The sequence below is a fragment of the Columba livia genome, chromosome 11 (assembly GCF_036013475.1).
Source record: "Columba livia isolate bColLiv1 breed racing homer chromosome 11, bColLiv1.pat.W.v2, whole genome shotgun sequence".
In the NCBI taxonomy this organism is placed as follows: domain Eukaryota; kingdom Metazoa; phylum Chordata; class Aves; order Columbiformes; family Columbidae; genus Columba; species Columba livia.
Window position 1 is genome coordinate 1259111 of NC_088612.1, and position 16358 is coordinate 1275468.

Here is a 16358-nt window from a genome sequence, read left to right on the forward strand (position 1 = left end):
TCTGGATCTGCGAGAGCGACGTGTGTGTTGGGACCCAGCACAGACACGTCCCTTACTCTTGGCAAGGGACCAAGGAATCCCCGGACAGACAGCCCCGTGTTCGGGTCCCCCGGCCCCGCACGCCCGGCCCCGCAGGCTCTGCGGGGGAGCAGCGGTGCGTGCAAAGGCAGAAAACACCCCGCTTGGTGATTTTTTCAGCTAAAACGCGAACTCCCCCCCGCCCCGCACGCCGGGGACCCACGGTCCGGCCGGCCGCAGCGGCGACTGCGCAGGCGCGGGTCAGGCCGGCAGTGGGCACGCGCGCTGCCCCCGCGCACGGGGCCCGTCCCGCAGCTGGCGCATGCGCGGGGCGCTCCGCGGGCCGGGCCGCAGGCTCCGCCGTTGCCGCCGCGGGCGGGCGGGCGGCGCCATGGCCGGGGCGGGCGCGGGGCGGGCGCGGGGCCGCGGGCGCTGAGAGGCGGCGGGAGCATGGCCGAGTCGCTGCGGGAGGAGCCGCCGGGCGGCCCGGAGTCGGAGGCCGAGCTGTCGCAGCGGCTGGCCCACACCAAGGCCCGCTCGTACGGCAGCACGGCAAGCGTGGCGGCGCCGCTGGCCGAGCGGTACGTGGAGCACCGGCTCAGCGCCGGGGACACGCTGCAGGGCATCGCCCTCAAGTACGGCGTCACGGTAAGGCGAGCGCCGCAGGGCCGGCCTGCCGGCCCGGGGAGCCGGGAGGGCGGCGGGGCGAGCCGGGGAGGCGCTGAGCCCCGGGGGTGCAGGGCCGGTAGCGGCGATCGGCTCCCGAAAGAACGGCCCGCGGTTGTTCGGCCCCGAAAGCACCGGAGCCGAAAGGGGAAGGTGCACCGAAGTGCAGGACAGCGAGAGGTGACGGGATGAAGATGTCCCGCGGAGGGCAGAAGAGCCGGTTCTCACCGCGGGTGCGGGGCTGCGCTTGTTCAGCACTTAGAACGCTGACATGTCAGGCGTTAAGTGCTGACGGGGGTCAGCGCCCGGAGTCAGGACATGGAGCCTTCACCAGCACGGGCTTGAAACCGAGAAGTGCTGGGTGCAGGGGGCAGAACAGTGGCCCCAGGAAGGGAGATGCGCTTACTGTCACCCAGTAAACCTGTGCTCATGGCAATTCACTACTACACACACTCCAGACTAAAAACAACAAAACCAAGCACCGACAGAGAAAAAACCAACACTAATTAAACTTTTCTTGAAAAGAATCATTATTTTGAGGTTGACATGTAGGCTGTATTAAGAGGAAATAACTTCTTCCAGTAGCCTCAGGGCTAAATCTGTTTTCTCTTGTCATCTGCCTACCTGCCTAGAGGTGATTTACAACTGATTTGAAAGCATTGCTAGGCTGAGACATGCAGAGGCCAGCAGGGTGTACAGCAGGCCCTAACACACTGCCATTCCCCACCCAGCAGAGCTCTCCACCCTGCCTTCAGTCCAGCTTCTCCGGGGCCCCTGGAGCTGCCAGCTGACGTTCCCGTACAGCATCAGGAGTCCCGACATGCAGAATTGCTGGTGGCCGAGCACCCAGCGAGCAGAGCTGACAGCATGACCCAGCACTCGCTCAGTGTCGCTTCCACATCAGCTGCAACGAGCACCTTCCTGTCAGGCTCTTGCCAGAAGGGGTACAATACAGTCCCAAATATTTATGTTCTGACTGGAGTGGGTTTCCTTTCCTTCTCTGGTTCTGAAAGATCTACTAAAACCTTCCAGCAGCTTCAACAGCATTCAGCCTTTGCTGTGAAACAGGATGAAGGTCTATTCTCTGCCCTTCAGAAAGATTAAGCCACTTTTGACCAAATCTTGTTGGCAACAAGATTAATGGCGTTTCAGATTTACATTGGTCCACATTAAAACAAAGTTTTGCTTGCTACAGAGGGACCCACCCAGCTGCTCATTGCATTTGTTTCAGCTTTTATTTTTGGCAGTGCTTTCCATAGTGAATGAAGTCTCTGGCCCAAATGATTTAGCTATGTTCTTCTTCAGTTGGAAGTGTATTTGCTCACTGCAGCAAATGCAAAATACACACACATCACTAAAATGTGAGTTTTAAAGAAGAAAAAAATAGGGCATTTCTAACCGCTTTCAGCTAAAGTGAGGTTGTGTACAATCTGAAAAAATAGGTTTAACTCATGAACCACAACCTTTCTTGATGGTATGAGTTTAATAAGCTTTTGCTGTGCTAATGATGCATTTAAAGTATAAATGCTGTTTTTTAGACACCTCATTTGTTATTTGATTTACTGTTGCTAGTATTCTGCTTAAGAAACTAGAGCTGCATCGTTATAGACTTCAATTGAGAGAGGGACATTTCATGTCAGTTTAACCCAAGAACAGTGCCAGGTTAGCTGAGATCAGCCATTGTGTTTCTGCTTTAATGGGTTTCAGCCCAGGGTAGGAACATATGCAAACACATTTGCTTTTAGCAAAACTAAGAATCTTTCATGTTCACACAGTGACAAGGACTGACTTCCTCTAAAGAGTCATTACATTTCCTTCCTCCGTCCCATACAGTTGGCTAGAAGTGAGAACTGTTGTAATAGCAACCGCAGAGTTATCTTTGGCTGCCATTGCCTGCAGTGTTGCTGCTTTTAGAAGTTCACCCGTGTGGTTTTCCTCACTGGGAGTTCCTTTGCAGCAAGAAACATCCTGTCCGGTGCCTGCCTCGGCATGACATAGCATAGGCAGTTTAAGATGGACAGAAGAGCGTGTTGAGGGAGGGAGATCGGTGTGGTGTTTGGCCTCATCCTCTGTCCTTCACTCCGCTCCCCCAGGTACTGTCTATTAATCTTGTATGGCTCATGTTCATTAGAGCTTCCTTGGAACACTGTTGGGTAAATTAACACTGGGAATTAATGTTTAGCATCATGTTCATGGTTCAGTTGGAGTGCTGGTCTCCATCATACAAAGGTATCCCTTTTGAGAGAAGAAGGAAGGGAACTATTTATTTCATTGCCGGTAGAACAAGTTCTGATAGATTAGTGCAGCTTCAGTGGAAGTACTAAGAGGAAAGGCTTTAGCACATGCTTTCACTGTTTTGGGTCTGTAGCCAACAGAAATAAGTTCAGTTTTCCTAGAACTAAGAAAACTAGTGTTAAATCCCATTTTCCATACACCTGTGAATGTATGGAGTCATACATTGGAGCAGTATATATTATGCATATCAAGTTACCTGCTCAAGACTGTGTGAGATGTTCTTAGAACCACGTATTTCCCATTCCAGTGTTACCCAGTGCAGATGTGAGCAGTCTTCCACCTGCCTCATGGTGGTATTTAAAAGGTATTTTAGGAAGAAACAACCAGAGCTAGAGTTACAGTGGCATAGGACAGAGAACAGCAGTACAGTGCATTATTTATCAGCTGTTGAAGCATCACCTTCCAGCTGCCCTGTGGTAGAGATCTCAGTTTTCAGCTTTTGAATTGTATTTTCAGATGAAGGCTCCAGCTAGCATTTTCAACGTTCTTGATACCCATCAAGACAGACAACTTTTGGAGATTCTGAGAACTGACATTTACAGCAGCATCTAATGACCATTATAGGTCTCATACTAAATCAGGGGAAGCTTCCTGCCTGCCCTTCAGATGGGACTCAGCTTAGGAGAGGACTTGCACTCTGTGCTGGGTAAGGTTAACTGAAAATAATTTCCAGGCTTCAGGAGCTGGAAATGAGCTCGTCTTACTTGTAGTAACTTACTGCCTGACACTGGATGTTATCCAGCTTTTGAAAGGGATTATTAAATCTAATAATTTCATCATTTTAGCCATCTGCAGCAACAGGTTGGGATTGTCTTTAAGCAGAGAGTATAGTTTTTGTAGTAGTGCTGAGCTTTACTGCAGTTTTCACTACTTCTCCATAATCCCAGCCTTTCTAGAGAGAATCTCCCATTTATTTTTAGGGAGAAAGATTTCACCAGGTTCCAGGACCCAAGCCAATGCCTCCATACATGCCAGCAGATCTATAATGGCACTGCAGCAGATAGTCTTAGCACACAGGACAAGTCTACATTGCATACAGTGACTACAGAGTCATGGATCTGCACAGAGAAGGTGGACTAACATCTGCACTGCTTGCTCTTGGTTTTAGCCAGTTTCCCCAGCTAGAGTGTGCAGTGTAAGAAATGCAGAGGCGTGTTAACCCAGTTATCTGCTAACAATGGTCTTTTCTTTTGCAATTGGGAAGGACTTCAAGTAGTGGCAAAATTCAAAAGACTTCGAGACTCACAAGGATGAGGTGGTAGAGCTCATCTGGGTCATTATGCAAGAGCTGAACTCAAGATACTTCAGACTTTGGAGTAGTGAGTGGCGAGTGCTTAGAGTGCTCAGCTTGTTTGGGCAATTATACTAGCAGTAAGGCTCCTACTATTACAAGATTATAATCTTTATTCTAATTCAGTTTAGCTCCATTTGGTTTAATAAAAATGAGTATCACTTTAATGCAGACAAGAGGTATTTTCAGGTCTTATTTAGAGTGCATTTTTCATTGCTGTACTGTAGTGATTAGGGATTTCTGCTTATTGCAGTCACCAGGGGATCAGAATGGTCATTTTTCTATCGCTTAGGACCCTTCTTAATGAAATAAGGAGTTCAGGTTATAGCAAAGGCTTAAAGTCACACAGTCATGGATACTTATTTCTGTGCTTTTTTTAAAGCTTGCAATTGAGAAATAGGAAGTTAAACTGTTATTGACTTGGAAGGGAAATTTTGATGAGTAAGAATGTAAACAACATTCTTAGTAGGGAGATAGTATAAACACTTGCTGGGAGCTTTTCTTCACCTGTAAAGCAACGTGAGAAGCTATTATTAATTCCATTAAATATAGAACAAGTGGGGCTTTATGCATCAGTACTCTGAGAAGGATGGAGTCACCTTCTTGCTTCTGTCATGGGATCATCTGTACGTTGGGTAAAAGTTGCACAAAACCTGTTTAACAGCTATGTGTGTCTGTTACCGTGCATTATTGCACACTTGAGGTTGCTAATCATGCTGTAGATCCAGCTTACTGGACAAATGCCTGTGGACAAGCCTGTGCAGCTGCATTACAAAGTGTTCAAGAGTCTCCTTTTCACTGCCCAACTTCTCACCGAAAATCAGGACTTCATCTCAAGTCCGAATTTGTTACATCAGCTAGGGGAGAAAATACTGTGGCATGTACTGCTCTTCTTGTGGTGCTCACTGTTCGTAACTAGCGTGTCCTAGAATGCTCAAGGTAACTTTATCACCCCTTGATTATGTTATACATGCTTTTTACTGGAGTCGTTCACCTGCAGCAGCTGCTCGCAGTTCTGAGCCTTACTCTAAAACGAATGCAAATCAGCAGCACTTTTGCAATAGAATTTTTATTCTTTGGCAGGTTGTTCACATGAGTCTGTATATAGATTGGAAGAGTGTTCAAGAACAGCATCTTTAGGTAGTGCAAGACTTCAGAGAGACTGATACTTGGGAGTCAAGTCTGCATGAAAGGAAGAAGCTAGGCTGTTGAGCTAACAAGGCTAAGACACAACATGCACTCCAAAATCACTTTGTATGCAAAACCCAACCTTTCCTGAAGTCTTTGTTGCTGCAAAGAAAGTATGGATTTATTGTAACTAAAGGTTATTGTACTGCTTCAGAAGTTTAGTACTCTATACTTTGCCAAAACCTAATAACCTACATTTTTCTTATCTTTTTCAGATGGAACAAATAAAGAGGGCAAATAAACTGTTCACTAATGACTGTATATTTCTGAGGAAAACCCTGAGCATTCCTGTTATATCAGAGAAACCGTTACTATTCAATGGACTTAATTCACTGGAGTCTCCTGAGAATGAAACTGCTGACAGCTCCCCTTCTTGTGCTGAAGGACTAGTGACAGTTCAGGAAGAAAGCAGCTCTTCTCCCAGTCCTCAAGAGCCCGACAATCAGCCCACTGCACCAGAAGAACTGTCTGCCAAAGATTTCCTACAGAGGTTGGACTTGCAGATTAAGTTATCTAAACAAGCAGCCAGAAAACTAAAAGATGACAATGTCAGGTAAATGCCATTTTTAGTATTGAACCTCTTAATCTTATCCTGAAGGCTTTTTTGTCCAACCTGAACCCTCTTTGTGGTACCTCAGCATCTGTAGTTTTAATTTGCCAACAGCAGGCAAATCATGTTCCAGATACATTCAGAGCACACCGTGAGCAGATGTCTTGCTACGGCAGTTATAAAGGCTGCCTCACAACAGGTTGTTCGTAGAACAACAATAGTATTCCATGAAAGCTAGGACAGTGTTCTCTAAGACATCCTGCTATGTAAGTGGGCAGCTATTTAAGCAAACCCATAGTTTTCAGTAGAGTGCTAAGCCAAGGCCCATTTGGAAGCTGACACTGTACAGCAAGGCATGAATGCATTTTCCTTCCAGCCGAAATTGCCTCATAATTGTGTAAATACTCTCCATGTTGCGGTTTGAGTTAAACTATCCTATCTCCTTTCCCTATGCTGTCCACCCCTCTGTGGATCCACCTGTGCAGACTTCCATCTTTTGTTCAGCATATCTTCTACAGCCATAAGCTCCCACACACTTCACTCCTAGAAAAAGCAGTACCTTTTGACCTCTGTGCCACAGTGCTTATCCCCTCACATACACAGGCATCCCGTGGGGAGCGCAGAAAGACTTGGAGCAAGAGTGGACCTCAGTAGCGTTTGTTTTCCCGTGTCCCTGAGACAAGCTTCCTGGGCTTGCTCACAAGCAGTCTCTTGTGCGCTGGCTGGCTGGTTTATTCTCTGCAGAGATTGCCCCCGTGGGTGATGCTGAGTCGGCATTTCTCCTGACAGTGAAAGGTACGGCTGCAGGGGACTGGTATCGCCTCCCTTACCACAGAGAGCTGGAGAGAGCTAATGCCTGCAGGTGTCTGCTTGGCTTTCGTACATTTGTTTAATGCAAACTTCTTCCACCATCCTGGTTCACTTCACATACTGATTTTGAGTGCAAGCACGATACTTTTCATGTTAAAAAGAAAGTAACTGTTCAGGACCAAATCTATTGAACATGGAGTCCCATTGGTTCTTTGAGAAGATAAGGGATTATTGCAGCCACTTATAAAAAACAAAAACAACTTAGTTCAATAGACAAAAATTTGAGGGCATACAGTATATTGCATTTAGCAATTGGACAAGCCTGATTTGGAGAAATATCCCACAAAGCAGCTTAAGAAGGTAATTCATTACCTATTACACTCCACGTACAGCTGGGTTAGAGTTACTGTGTGAGGGAAGGCTGGAATGCTTTCACATTTGTTAACACACTTGTGAATTATTTCCTTTCAATTTGGTTACATGAAAGAGGAAAAAGAGCTGTTGGAACTTGGCTCTTTCTCCATCCAAACTCATTCACTTGCATTGTTATATTTGAAACAATGTAGAGCATCTATCAAAATTTGTGCCCCTGCTGACTCTCAGGTCAGTAGGTGTATATACCTAAACCAGATGAGAGTAGGTGTTGACCCAGCAGTTAAGCCGGGTGACAGGAAACCACGGTCCCTGCCAGAGGAAGGCAATCGCTTTAACATCCCTTCAACAAATTAACGTGCTAATTTGCAGAAGGAGGTTCACCGAGACCTTGCTGCACCGCGTGCAGAGCCAGCACAGCGAGAGTGACACCACACAAATAGCACACTGCCGCTGCTAATATCCTTTTCCTATATTGCTTAAGTTACAACTTGGGAAATGAGGTTTAATGCAAGGTCTTTACAGAGTCCTTAATAATTTAGAGTGGTACTGTGGCAGGCTAGAACACTATGGCCGTGTACTGTGCTTTTGGGACAGGTCACGTCTTTCTGCGTTTGCCTGTTACTGACTCATTTTGAAAACCTCCTAATTGAGTAGAGCCACTCTAAACACTGAGCTACCCAACATAATTAACTGCAGTGCAACACTGAAATGGAACCATATATTGTTATCTGTTCGTTTGCTTTGATCTGAACCTTGGAAAGAATAGGGTGTTGAAGCACTCGAAACTGATAACTAATTGAGTTAATTTGCCCAATAATTGTTCACCATTATTGGCTATCGGCTAAGAAAACAGATACCTCAATAAAGGAGGCTGCCTGTGGAGAATCCTGCTTTCAGCCTTCCAAAACCAGTTAAATGGTGAACTCCGATTGCTGGCTAATTTAATTGTGAATTCTAGAAGCATCCAAGCATTGGATTTGGGTTTTCCTGCTCATCCTCGGGTGCACTTGTTCTCACAGAGGTGGTTGTTAGTGGTGTTTGTCGTGGCCTGTTGCATACAATAGCTGGCAGTAGGTGGCTTTCGGCTCCTGAAACCTGCTGGGCGAAGTGGCAACAGCAAACAGGGAGGGACAGCAGCACAAAGTGTTGTGGTGCTGTGCTGTTCCTGTTCCTTTGCCTGAGGAGAACGGTGCAGTGACTTAGTGCTTTGCTATTTTAAGCATCTCAAAGAAAATTCTTTGGTCACTAAACATACACACGCTGCCATGTTGTTGCTTGTGGGCTGTGAGCCAGAGCTGCTACTATGTAATTTTATTTCATTTAAAGCTTGGCTTCTTTTTAAGCCATCATAACAAACTTGTACCTGCTGTGTACAGCTCTAAAGATCTACGTTATTAATATTTGTGGCCATTACCTTGGTTTGGAGTAACACGTTTTCGACGTTCTCACACCGCTAGTACTGCAGCGTGTGGCAGCCAGCAGCTGTTCTGCAGCTCCCTGCCAACGACAGCCTGCCTGGGCACAGCTCGGAAAACTAGTTTGCACGTAACAGCCAGTCACTGCTTTGCTTGGATACAAGCATGACCACCTACTGCGTGGTTCTTGTGTCCCTGCCACACGCAGGAACCCGTCAAAGGTGGCAGCGACCAAGGGCCAGGCCCCCGCCCTCTGACAGCTGCCAGCTGAGTGCAAGTACGTATTTCACAAGGGAGGTGAAGATCAGCAGCTTGGGCGGGCTGTTTTGTTACTTTGATGCCTGAAGACCCGCTCATATGGCATCCCTATTTCAACTCTTCAGTTCTCCACATTCACCCCTATTTTCCACCATGATCAACTGCAACTAATTCCAGTCCAGTGTGTCGTGGTGGATGCTATTCCTGTGTTCAGGCTTCCAAGAAGAACGACAGAAAGGCCTATTCTGGCAGCCTTTTACTGGAAGGAAGGTCTTTTTGTTCTAACTCTGCCACCTGTTATTCTTCTAAAAGGGGAAACATAACAAAACTAAGAAGTCCAAAGCAGTTTTCAATGTATGGTGTAGAAAGTAAGCTTCTCTGCTACCCAACAGTCTGACTCCTGTTCTTGCCTCATTTGGTCCATCTGCACCCGCTCCCATTCAAAAGACCAAAACAAACCTACAGCTGGGCTTGCTTTAGAAGAAAAAATAGAGCAATTGAAAGCAACAGTACTGGAGCTCCAGCACGCCCGCTGCGTGTTGATCCTCTACAGTATTTCTTATTGGTTCGACACTGTAGCGTCAAAAATAGTTCATTAAACCCTAAATACGTTGTGATGTTGTTGAACTTGCATAGCTTTACTTCTTTTTCAGCATTCTGTTCTTGAAGCAATATAACAGTGCTATCTATTTCGATCCGTTGGGAAAGCTAGTTATCTGCGCTTGCATTCCAGTTTTGCTGTTGAGACATGGTATGCTCCTGATCTGATGAGTATGATCATTTTCTTTTCAGAGAGGAGGAGAATGAGGAAGGTCCCTATGCAACTTCTTCGTATCACCAGTAGAAGACAGGACGTGATGGCCGGAAAACTTCCCATGAAATCAGTTCTTAAAGAACTAAATGGTCAACAATTCAAAACCCAAGTCTTTTGGACTCATCGTCGTGATGTACATAAACCAAGTCATGAATGGGTAATTGCACTGAAATTATGACCTCTTCTGCCTTCCATAGGTTAATGTCCTTACGCTATATCAACAAAGGGTTTAAGCCTTCCAAAACTAGAGATGGCCTTTATACCCCTTCTGTGCAAACTGTAGCATGGTAGCAACAATATATCCTTGAGGTCACCTTTATGCAGGATGTTGATCTTTAGTAAAGATTTTGTAAATATTTGTTAAAGTGAAATTTGTTTTAAGTATTTAAAAACGTTAACTAAGTTTGCTTGTAAACAACAAACTCTGAAAGCGACAGAAATTTACTTACCCTGCAAACGCAGGCAAATGTGCTGTGGAGGTTTTGTCTGCTTCAGGTCTGCAGAACTCGCCTCTGAACCCTGTGTGTGTGTCTGTGTGTGCTTTGGTGTGTTCCTAGCAAGGGGAATTTGACTTGTTTTGATTAGTTGAAGCTTCATGCTTAAACAACTGTTTGTAGACTGGATTTCTGCTAATAAAAGGGAAGAGTTGCAGCAAGAGATTTTTCTTTGTGAGATACGACATTGGAATATCAGATGTGTGTTCTTGTATGCAGTTATATTTTGTGTGGTTTTAATTTAATAAACACAGAAATACCGATGTGTCTGTTCGTAATGAAGGCAGCTCGGTTGTAGTCTGTTTTTTGTAAAGAACGGTTTGTCTAGCTACATGAGCAATTAGATGCTAATTTCAGGGCATCCTGTGCTTTACAAGCGCCTAAACGAGACCTCAGTGAACTGTTTGATCTGGTTGTGCAGTCACTAGCTTGTCAAGGTCAATAAGAGCCTTCATTGTTCTGAGAAGGGATGCCATAGTGCAGGCCCGCAGGCAGAGCCGCCGGCAGCTCAGGAGGGCAGAGCGCAGGCTGCCTTCGCTCTGGCCTGAAGTGTCTGTGTTAGCGACCTCTTGTTACGCAGCCTGCAGTGTTTCCTCAACTATTCAACAAGCGGCACAAAACTCCTGTCAGTAAAGAATTGCTGGATCTCCACTGTGGCAACCGCTGTTTCCTATGTATCAGCTCATTCATATAGTTTAGTGCTCCCTCAAAGCAAAACTTTCTGCAATATGTCAAGACAGAAGCAATATAGAAATTACATTAACTTGCTAAAATTAGAAATAAAACTTCAGAGCTAGGCAGGAATTGGTATTTCCCTCGAGCCTGCAGGAGCTCAGACACATAAAGCTCATTCACATTGCCTCTAGCTCTGCGTGGCACACAAATTAACAACAGGGGAAGCTTGGACTGAATAAAAGGAAGCACTGCCTCTTCTTGAAGAGAGCGGTGAATTAGTTCTAGGTCTTGTATCTTTCTTCAATCTGGATTTATATCTGTTCCTTGCAGGATAGTAATTTCTAACATTGTCAGTTAATTTCAGTAGGCCATTACCAGAGCCAGAATAAGCCTTAGCTTCAAGCCCAGCTGTATTTTATAATCCTACAAAACAACATAATTGTTTTCTATAGCAGACGTGCTGCTGTAACAGCCTCACCCACCCAGCACACGCGGCCCGGGTGCTTTGCCAAGCCGGTCAGCAGCACGGCTGCCCCACACCAGGCACAGGGCTGCCCGAGCTCCTGGCAGAGCCACGTTTCACTCTGTCTGTCCCAAGAGCTCTGCAGCATCTCCAGCACAAGCAACGGAAGGTCAGCGACACCATTTACATCTGCTTTTCTTGACTGGGACGGCCGTACAGAAGCACAAGCGAAGCAGCAGCTGCGCCAGCCTGAGCGAGCCCGGGGCCACGACCGCAGCCCTTCCCCTGGGACCACAGCGCCGCCCCGATCAACCGCCGCACCAGCGCTCATCGCAAAACCATCATTGCAACCGAGCAGAGGCACCGCAGCCATCTGTTCCACACAAACTTTCCCCACAGGGAAGATTTTAACGCCACTTCCAACCAGCACCCGGGCTGCCCGCCAGAGGCCCTACCTCACAGCCACAGCCGCTCTCCGCTCCTCTCCGGCTCAGACTCTTCTCAGTGCCTTGGCTTTGACTTCCACTCTGTCCTCAGCTCTTCCAGGCGCGTTCACCAGAACCTGCAGCAACCCCCACCCAGGCAGAGGCTGCTCTATATGGGCAGGGGGCTGCGGGGCTGTGGGCCCTGCCCGCCCCCCCAGCTGGGCCTGACAGGCTCCTCAGCGCACCCAGCTGTGCAGGCCGGTGCGCCCTGGGCCCGACTAAACCTGTTCTCTTCTGCACAGAATCACAGAATGTCGGGTTGGAAGGGACCTCGAAAGCTGTGGTTGCATCTGGCAGAGGGGCATCCCCCTTCCCGCAGACATGGCCACGAATGCTGTTGCTCTGTGGCGCGGGACGTTCTCAACAAGCTGGGCAGCGGATAGAAAAGATGCGCTCTCTTCAACACACAAAAGCAGCCTTGCACTGCTGTAGCTTGTAGTAAAGTGTTTAATAAAGTACAGTATCAGAAACAATAGTCTAACAGAAAAGCTGAAAAGGTGAATACCATATATATTGTACTTGTTACATTTTCAGGGATATATTAGGGAGCGAAGGATTTCTAATGGATCCTGCAGGGATACAAACAACATAGAAACTGATTTTTATCAGTTTAGGGCCAGAGATGTGCAGGTGTCGCAAGTACCTTTCTCACCGGGGAAAAGGAAAGCGCTGACAGAATACGATGTACTAATTCCGTACTGAACACCCTGGCAGCAGATGTGCAGTGCTAATGCGCTTCAGGTGTTCCCTTCAAAATAAGGGCTGATGTGCAGTGCAGGTTGAGGCTGGCGTCACTTGGTTTGGTTTTATTCAGCCTTTGAGGGTGACTCATCGGGCTGGCTGGGGTGTTGCTGCGAGTTGGGAAGGGGTGATGTGCCAGCAGATGCTCGTTTGATGTACGTGCCAGCAAGGAGACCACATTTGAAGCATTCAAACAGCGAGTTGAAGGGGCTTGGGCGGGATGGGAAGCGGCTGTGGGGTGAGGAGGGCCGCGCATCCCGGGGCAGGGGGCTCGCGCTGTTCCCGGCTCCTCGCGGGGCCGCTCTGCCCGCTCTGCGTACGCGCCCGGGGCGGCAGCAGCGGCACCGGCCCCGAGCAGGCCCGGCAACGCGCGTGTGCCGAGCTGCAATCAGCGCACACCCATTGCTTGGACTTGGTTTTTTCTCTGAGTGATATCATCTAACCTTTGTTGAAATTATCAAATTCACAAAACTGGGCGATTAAAAAACGCCCTGGCCTTTTGTGGACACAAACTGTTCATAGTCACAGGCTGCTGGTTGGCGACGTCTTTCCATCAGTATCAGCCCCTGCGGAGACTCCTGAGAGGCCAAACAAGAACCTGACCTCCAATGAAAATTAAACCCAATATTATACTACTCGTGATCCTGACAGGAGAAGAAAGTTTGCCTTTTTTATTAAAGCAGCCATCGGGGAAGGAAAGTTTGTCCTTTTTAAAGCGCAGCTCTTAGGTCACCACCACTCCCAATGGGAAAGGTCTATGGTTACTTATCTTGCTTCTGATTTCTTTCATAAATCCAAAAAGTCCACTTTTCTTTTAGCTTATAGTCACATAAGGAAGTAAGTCACAAGCTGTTGCAGAAAACAACTGAGATCTAGATGGACACAAAGAAATTCTGGTCTTTGGGAACATTAGAAAATAATAACTAAAAAAATATTAGAGTGTTTAGATGAGAACAAATACACTGATTCAAAGTAACCGCAGTTCTTCTTTCCGAATTATTTTGTTGGTGTTCCCAAGGCACTACTTTGCAAACAGGAAGGTGACACTGACTGCATTTCCAGACACAGTTTTCATTTTAAAATAAATCCCACGATTAGTGGCGGGTACCGCAGCGCAATGATCCATGTCAGGCTGAGCATGAGCAAGCAGTGACGTACTTCGTGTATGCCAGAAAGCATTTATTGCCCTATGTATCATCAGTTTTCAAACAGATACGCTGTTACACCTCATTGCTATCACATTCATTTAACGTTTGTTACCAATAATGTTCTGCTGATAACGTTCAGTTAACAATTTGTATTTCGCGGGGATTCTGAAGTTTATTTCAGTTGGCTGCGAAACATCCATCAAATCTCCTCCTCCTCCTCCATCTCCAGCGGTGCTGAGGAAACAAGGAACGGAGCGACCGGCCCGTGAACATTGACAGGACTCGGTGCTGTGCAGGTGAGTCCCACCTGCCCTCGCCCCGCACATACCGACCTCTGCCAAGCCAACCTGCCTTGGCTCTGTCAGCCCCACAAGTACCACGAGCTTTTAAGACAATCAGAGCAGTAAGAACCTCAGTTATCAATGAAGAAGCTCTAAGGAAAGAGAGCAGGGCTTTCCTGGGGTTCGCTTAGCCCGGCGGCTGCTGCAGGGGATGTCTCAGGACTCACCTCTTCTGCAACTCAGTTTAAAATTGGCTTTCCTAAACACTTCTTTACCTTTGATCTTGTTTCCTGAGTTCTTCATAAATAAAATGATCCATTTGCTTAAATATACATGATCTCATAAACCATTCTTCAAAAAATCCATAAGCTGAGGAAGAAGAATGAGGGCGACATTTTTGTTTTCCCTTTGCGTTCTTTAGGGGGTACCAAATTCTTGGCTAATGGCAGCGTATATATGCCCCAAAAACAGTTTCCCAAAAGAATACTGCCCACCACAGATCAGAGGTCAGTAAATCAGCCTTGATAGCCGGAGATACTGAGATACAATTGGTTCTCTAAGTCAAGTCTTTCAGAAAAGCAGGGCCCATGTTCCTAACAACAACTCTACCTGCAAACTCCCCTTCCCATGCAACATGATTCGAATGGCTATTCACACTTGTCATCAGGCTATTCACGGCAGGAATTCAACTAATTACGCATGCACAATCATCAAACGAAGAGAGCGTTTATACAGGCAGAATGGAGCAACAACTGGGAGAACACAGCTCTGTCACACCGACGGCAGCTGTAGTGCCAGCGATGGATCGGGCAGCTAAAGACACTGCAGGCCGAGTCACAGAAAACTACATAAGACATAAAAAAGGGTATTAGGATTTAAAAGCAAGATTTCTAGCTATAAAATCACGTTAAGATTAATGAAAACTTTAATAGGTAAATTATTTTCAAATATTTTATTTAGAGAACTATGAACTATTTTCTAATAATGCCCTTTACATAGTTGCATCTATAGAAGGCTAGTGGAGTGAAAGCAAAAGACGCAGCGTTAAACGAACTCTCCATCAGAAATGACAGGTTTATCTACAAAAGCAAACCGAATACAAATGATAAATCAAAGAGAACATTACATAAATATTGACCCCGTCAAATAGAGATTCAGTGTCAGAATTTGGCCTTCAGGGTTGATTTGCGAGTGTAGGGAATACAGGGTGCAGTAAGTGTACGGAGCACTACAGCTCTTCATTTCTGTCTAGAAAGTTGTGAGTGCGACGCGAACAGAGCATTTCTAATGATACCCTCAAAATAACGGATCAGAAATCATGGGGCGGGTGGGGGAAGCTACACTAGTTCTCTACACGTTTGGCAGCCACTGTTTTACAGGCTGCCGTATATACGTTTAATGACATCGGCCTCTTCCTTGTCCAGGATGCCCTCGTCCACATAAGCATCAGCTTGCTGATCAATGAAATCTCGCAGCTTTGAAAGATCGTAGTCTGAAAAATAAGAATTCATCGGCACGATGAGTCATTGCCATTATACCGCCTCGCTCAAGAAACAGCACCAGCCTACAGTTTATGCAACAAATGCAGTTTTTCCAACACGAAGGGAATTCACTGCAAGTGCCACCTGCGAAAACAATTATAAAACCCCAAACCAACAATCAAAACCCTGCCCAAAGTTTTTTTATATGTCACGCTGCTTTTACTATTCAAAAGAAATAATCAACTCTTGCTCTTGATTGCTTGCTGACAAGTGCTAAAGAAATAATATGCTCTGGTCCAGGCATTGGATGCTCTAGTCTGCGTGCCAAGGTTGTTGAAACCCTCTGATTTTCACAAGTGTCATGGGTTCAAAAGTGTTAAATTGTCCTGTGGAAATCCCAGTCAAATTCCCACTTACTACAAACACCTGTAGTGAAAATTCAGGAAAGTGACTTCCTGAAAATAACCAGAAATAATACGATATTTACGTTGCTACAGAAGACAATATCCTGACCTGAGAGGGGTGTCTGGGACAGCGTTAGTGCCAAAGAGCCGCTGGTGGCCCGTGTGTGTCGGTCTGCACCACGGGGGTTGCATTGATGCAGCGTGATTCACACCATGTACGTTAAATAGGCTTTTCACACGCTGGAAAACATCACTGCTTTCCATTAAAAGAATTCAGCTTTCAAATAACATAAAAAGGTAAGTATTGCGTAGTCGTAACTCTGGCAACAGATCCAGTATGTTCGCACATAAACACAGCACTAATTTTAGATAGATAATTTACTGCATAAAATGTAAAGCTTAATCTGTTACAATCACAAGCGGGTAGTCTGGAAAACATCGATGTCTCGAGGGCTCATACTAAGTTAAATGAATTAAGATCTTTCATAAAAACAGACACATCCTGA

The 16358-nt window shown here is 46.3% G+C and overlaps 2 protein-coding genes across 9 annotated transcripts in view; one reads left to right on the top strand and one right to left on the bottom strand.

Annotated features, from left to right (window-relative positions):
• The first annotated feature begins 314 nt into the window (after nucleotides 1-314).
• Nucleotides 315-10452, top strand: LYSMD2 (LysM domain containing 2). 2 transcript variants are annotated; one of them, XM_005510064.3, is made up of 3 exons: nucleotides 315-666; nucleotides 5674-6011; nucleotides 9659-10452. In XM_005510064.3, the coding sequence occupies exons 1-3, from the start codon at nucleotides 469-471 to the stop codon at nucleotides 9708-9710; spliced, it is 588 nt and encodes a 195-aa protein (XP_005510121.2). In that variant the 5' UTR covers nucleotides 315-468; the 3' UTR covers nucleotides 9711-10452. The 2 variants fall into 2 exon arrangements, with proteins under 2 accessions (XP_005510121.2, XP_064932501.1); XM_065076429.1 differs by lacking the exons at nucleotides 5674-6011; nucleotides 9659-10452 and adding an exon at nucleotides 1419-1654 and having other exon boundaries at nucleotides 337-666.
• Nucleotides 10453-14904: 4452 nt separating this feature from the next.
• The window catches only part of SCG3 (secretogranin III), a 30004-nt gene continuing 28550 nt past the window's right edge, over nucleotides 14905-16358 (bottom strand). For all 7 annotated transcript variants that reach the window (XM_065076427.1, XM_065076425.1, XM_065076424.1 and 4 more), the window contains one exon: nucleotides 14905-15459. In XM_065076427.1, coding sequence (XP_064932499.1) covers nucleotides 15341-15459 — 119 coding nt within the window. In that variant the 3' untranslated portion in view covers nucleotides 14905-15340. The remainder of the gene's footprint in view (nucleotides 15460-16358) is intronic.

What these genes read in the sequence shown, in the direction of transcription:
- LYSMD2 (XM_005510064.3), top strand. Translation starts at nt 469, where the DNA reads ATGGCCGAGTCGCTGCGGGAGGAGCCGCCGGGCGGCCCGGAGTCGGAG. An exon ending in CCCTCAAGTACGGCGTCACG is followed by an intron (nt 667 to 5,673) that starts GTAAGGCGAGCG and finishes TATCTTTTTCAG; the next exon opens with ATGGAACAAATAAAGAGGGC. An exon ending in CTAAAAGATGACAATGTCAG is followed by an intron (nt 6,012 to 9,658) that starts GTAAATGCCATT and finishes TTTTCTTTTCAG; the next exon opens with AGAGGAGGAGAATGAGGAAG.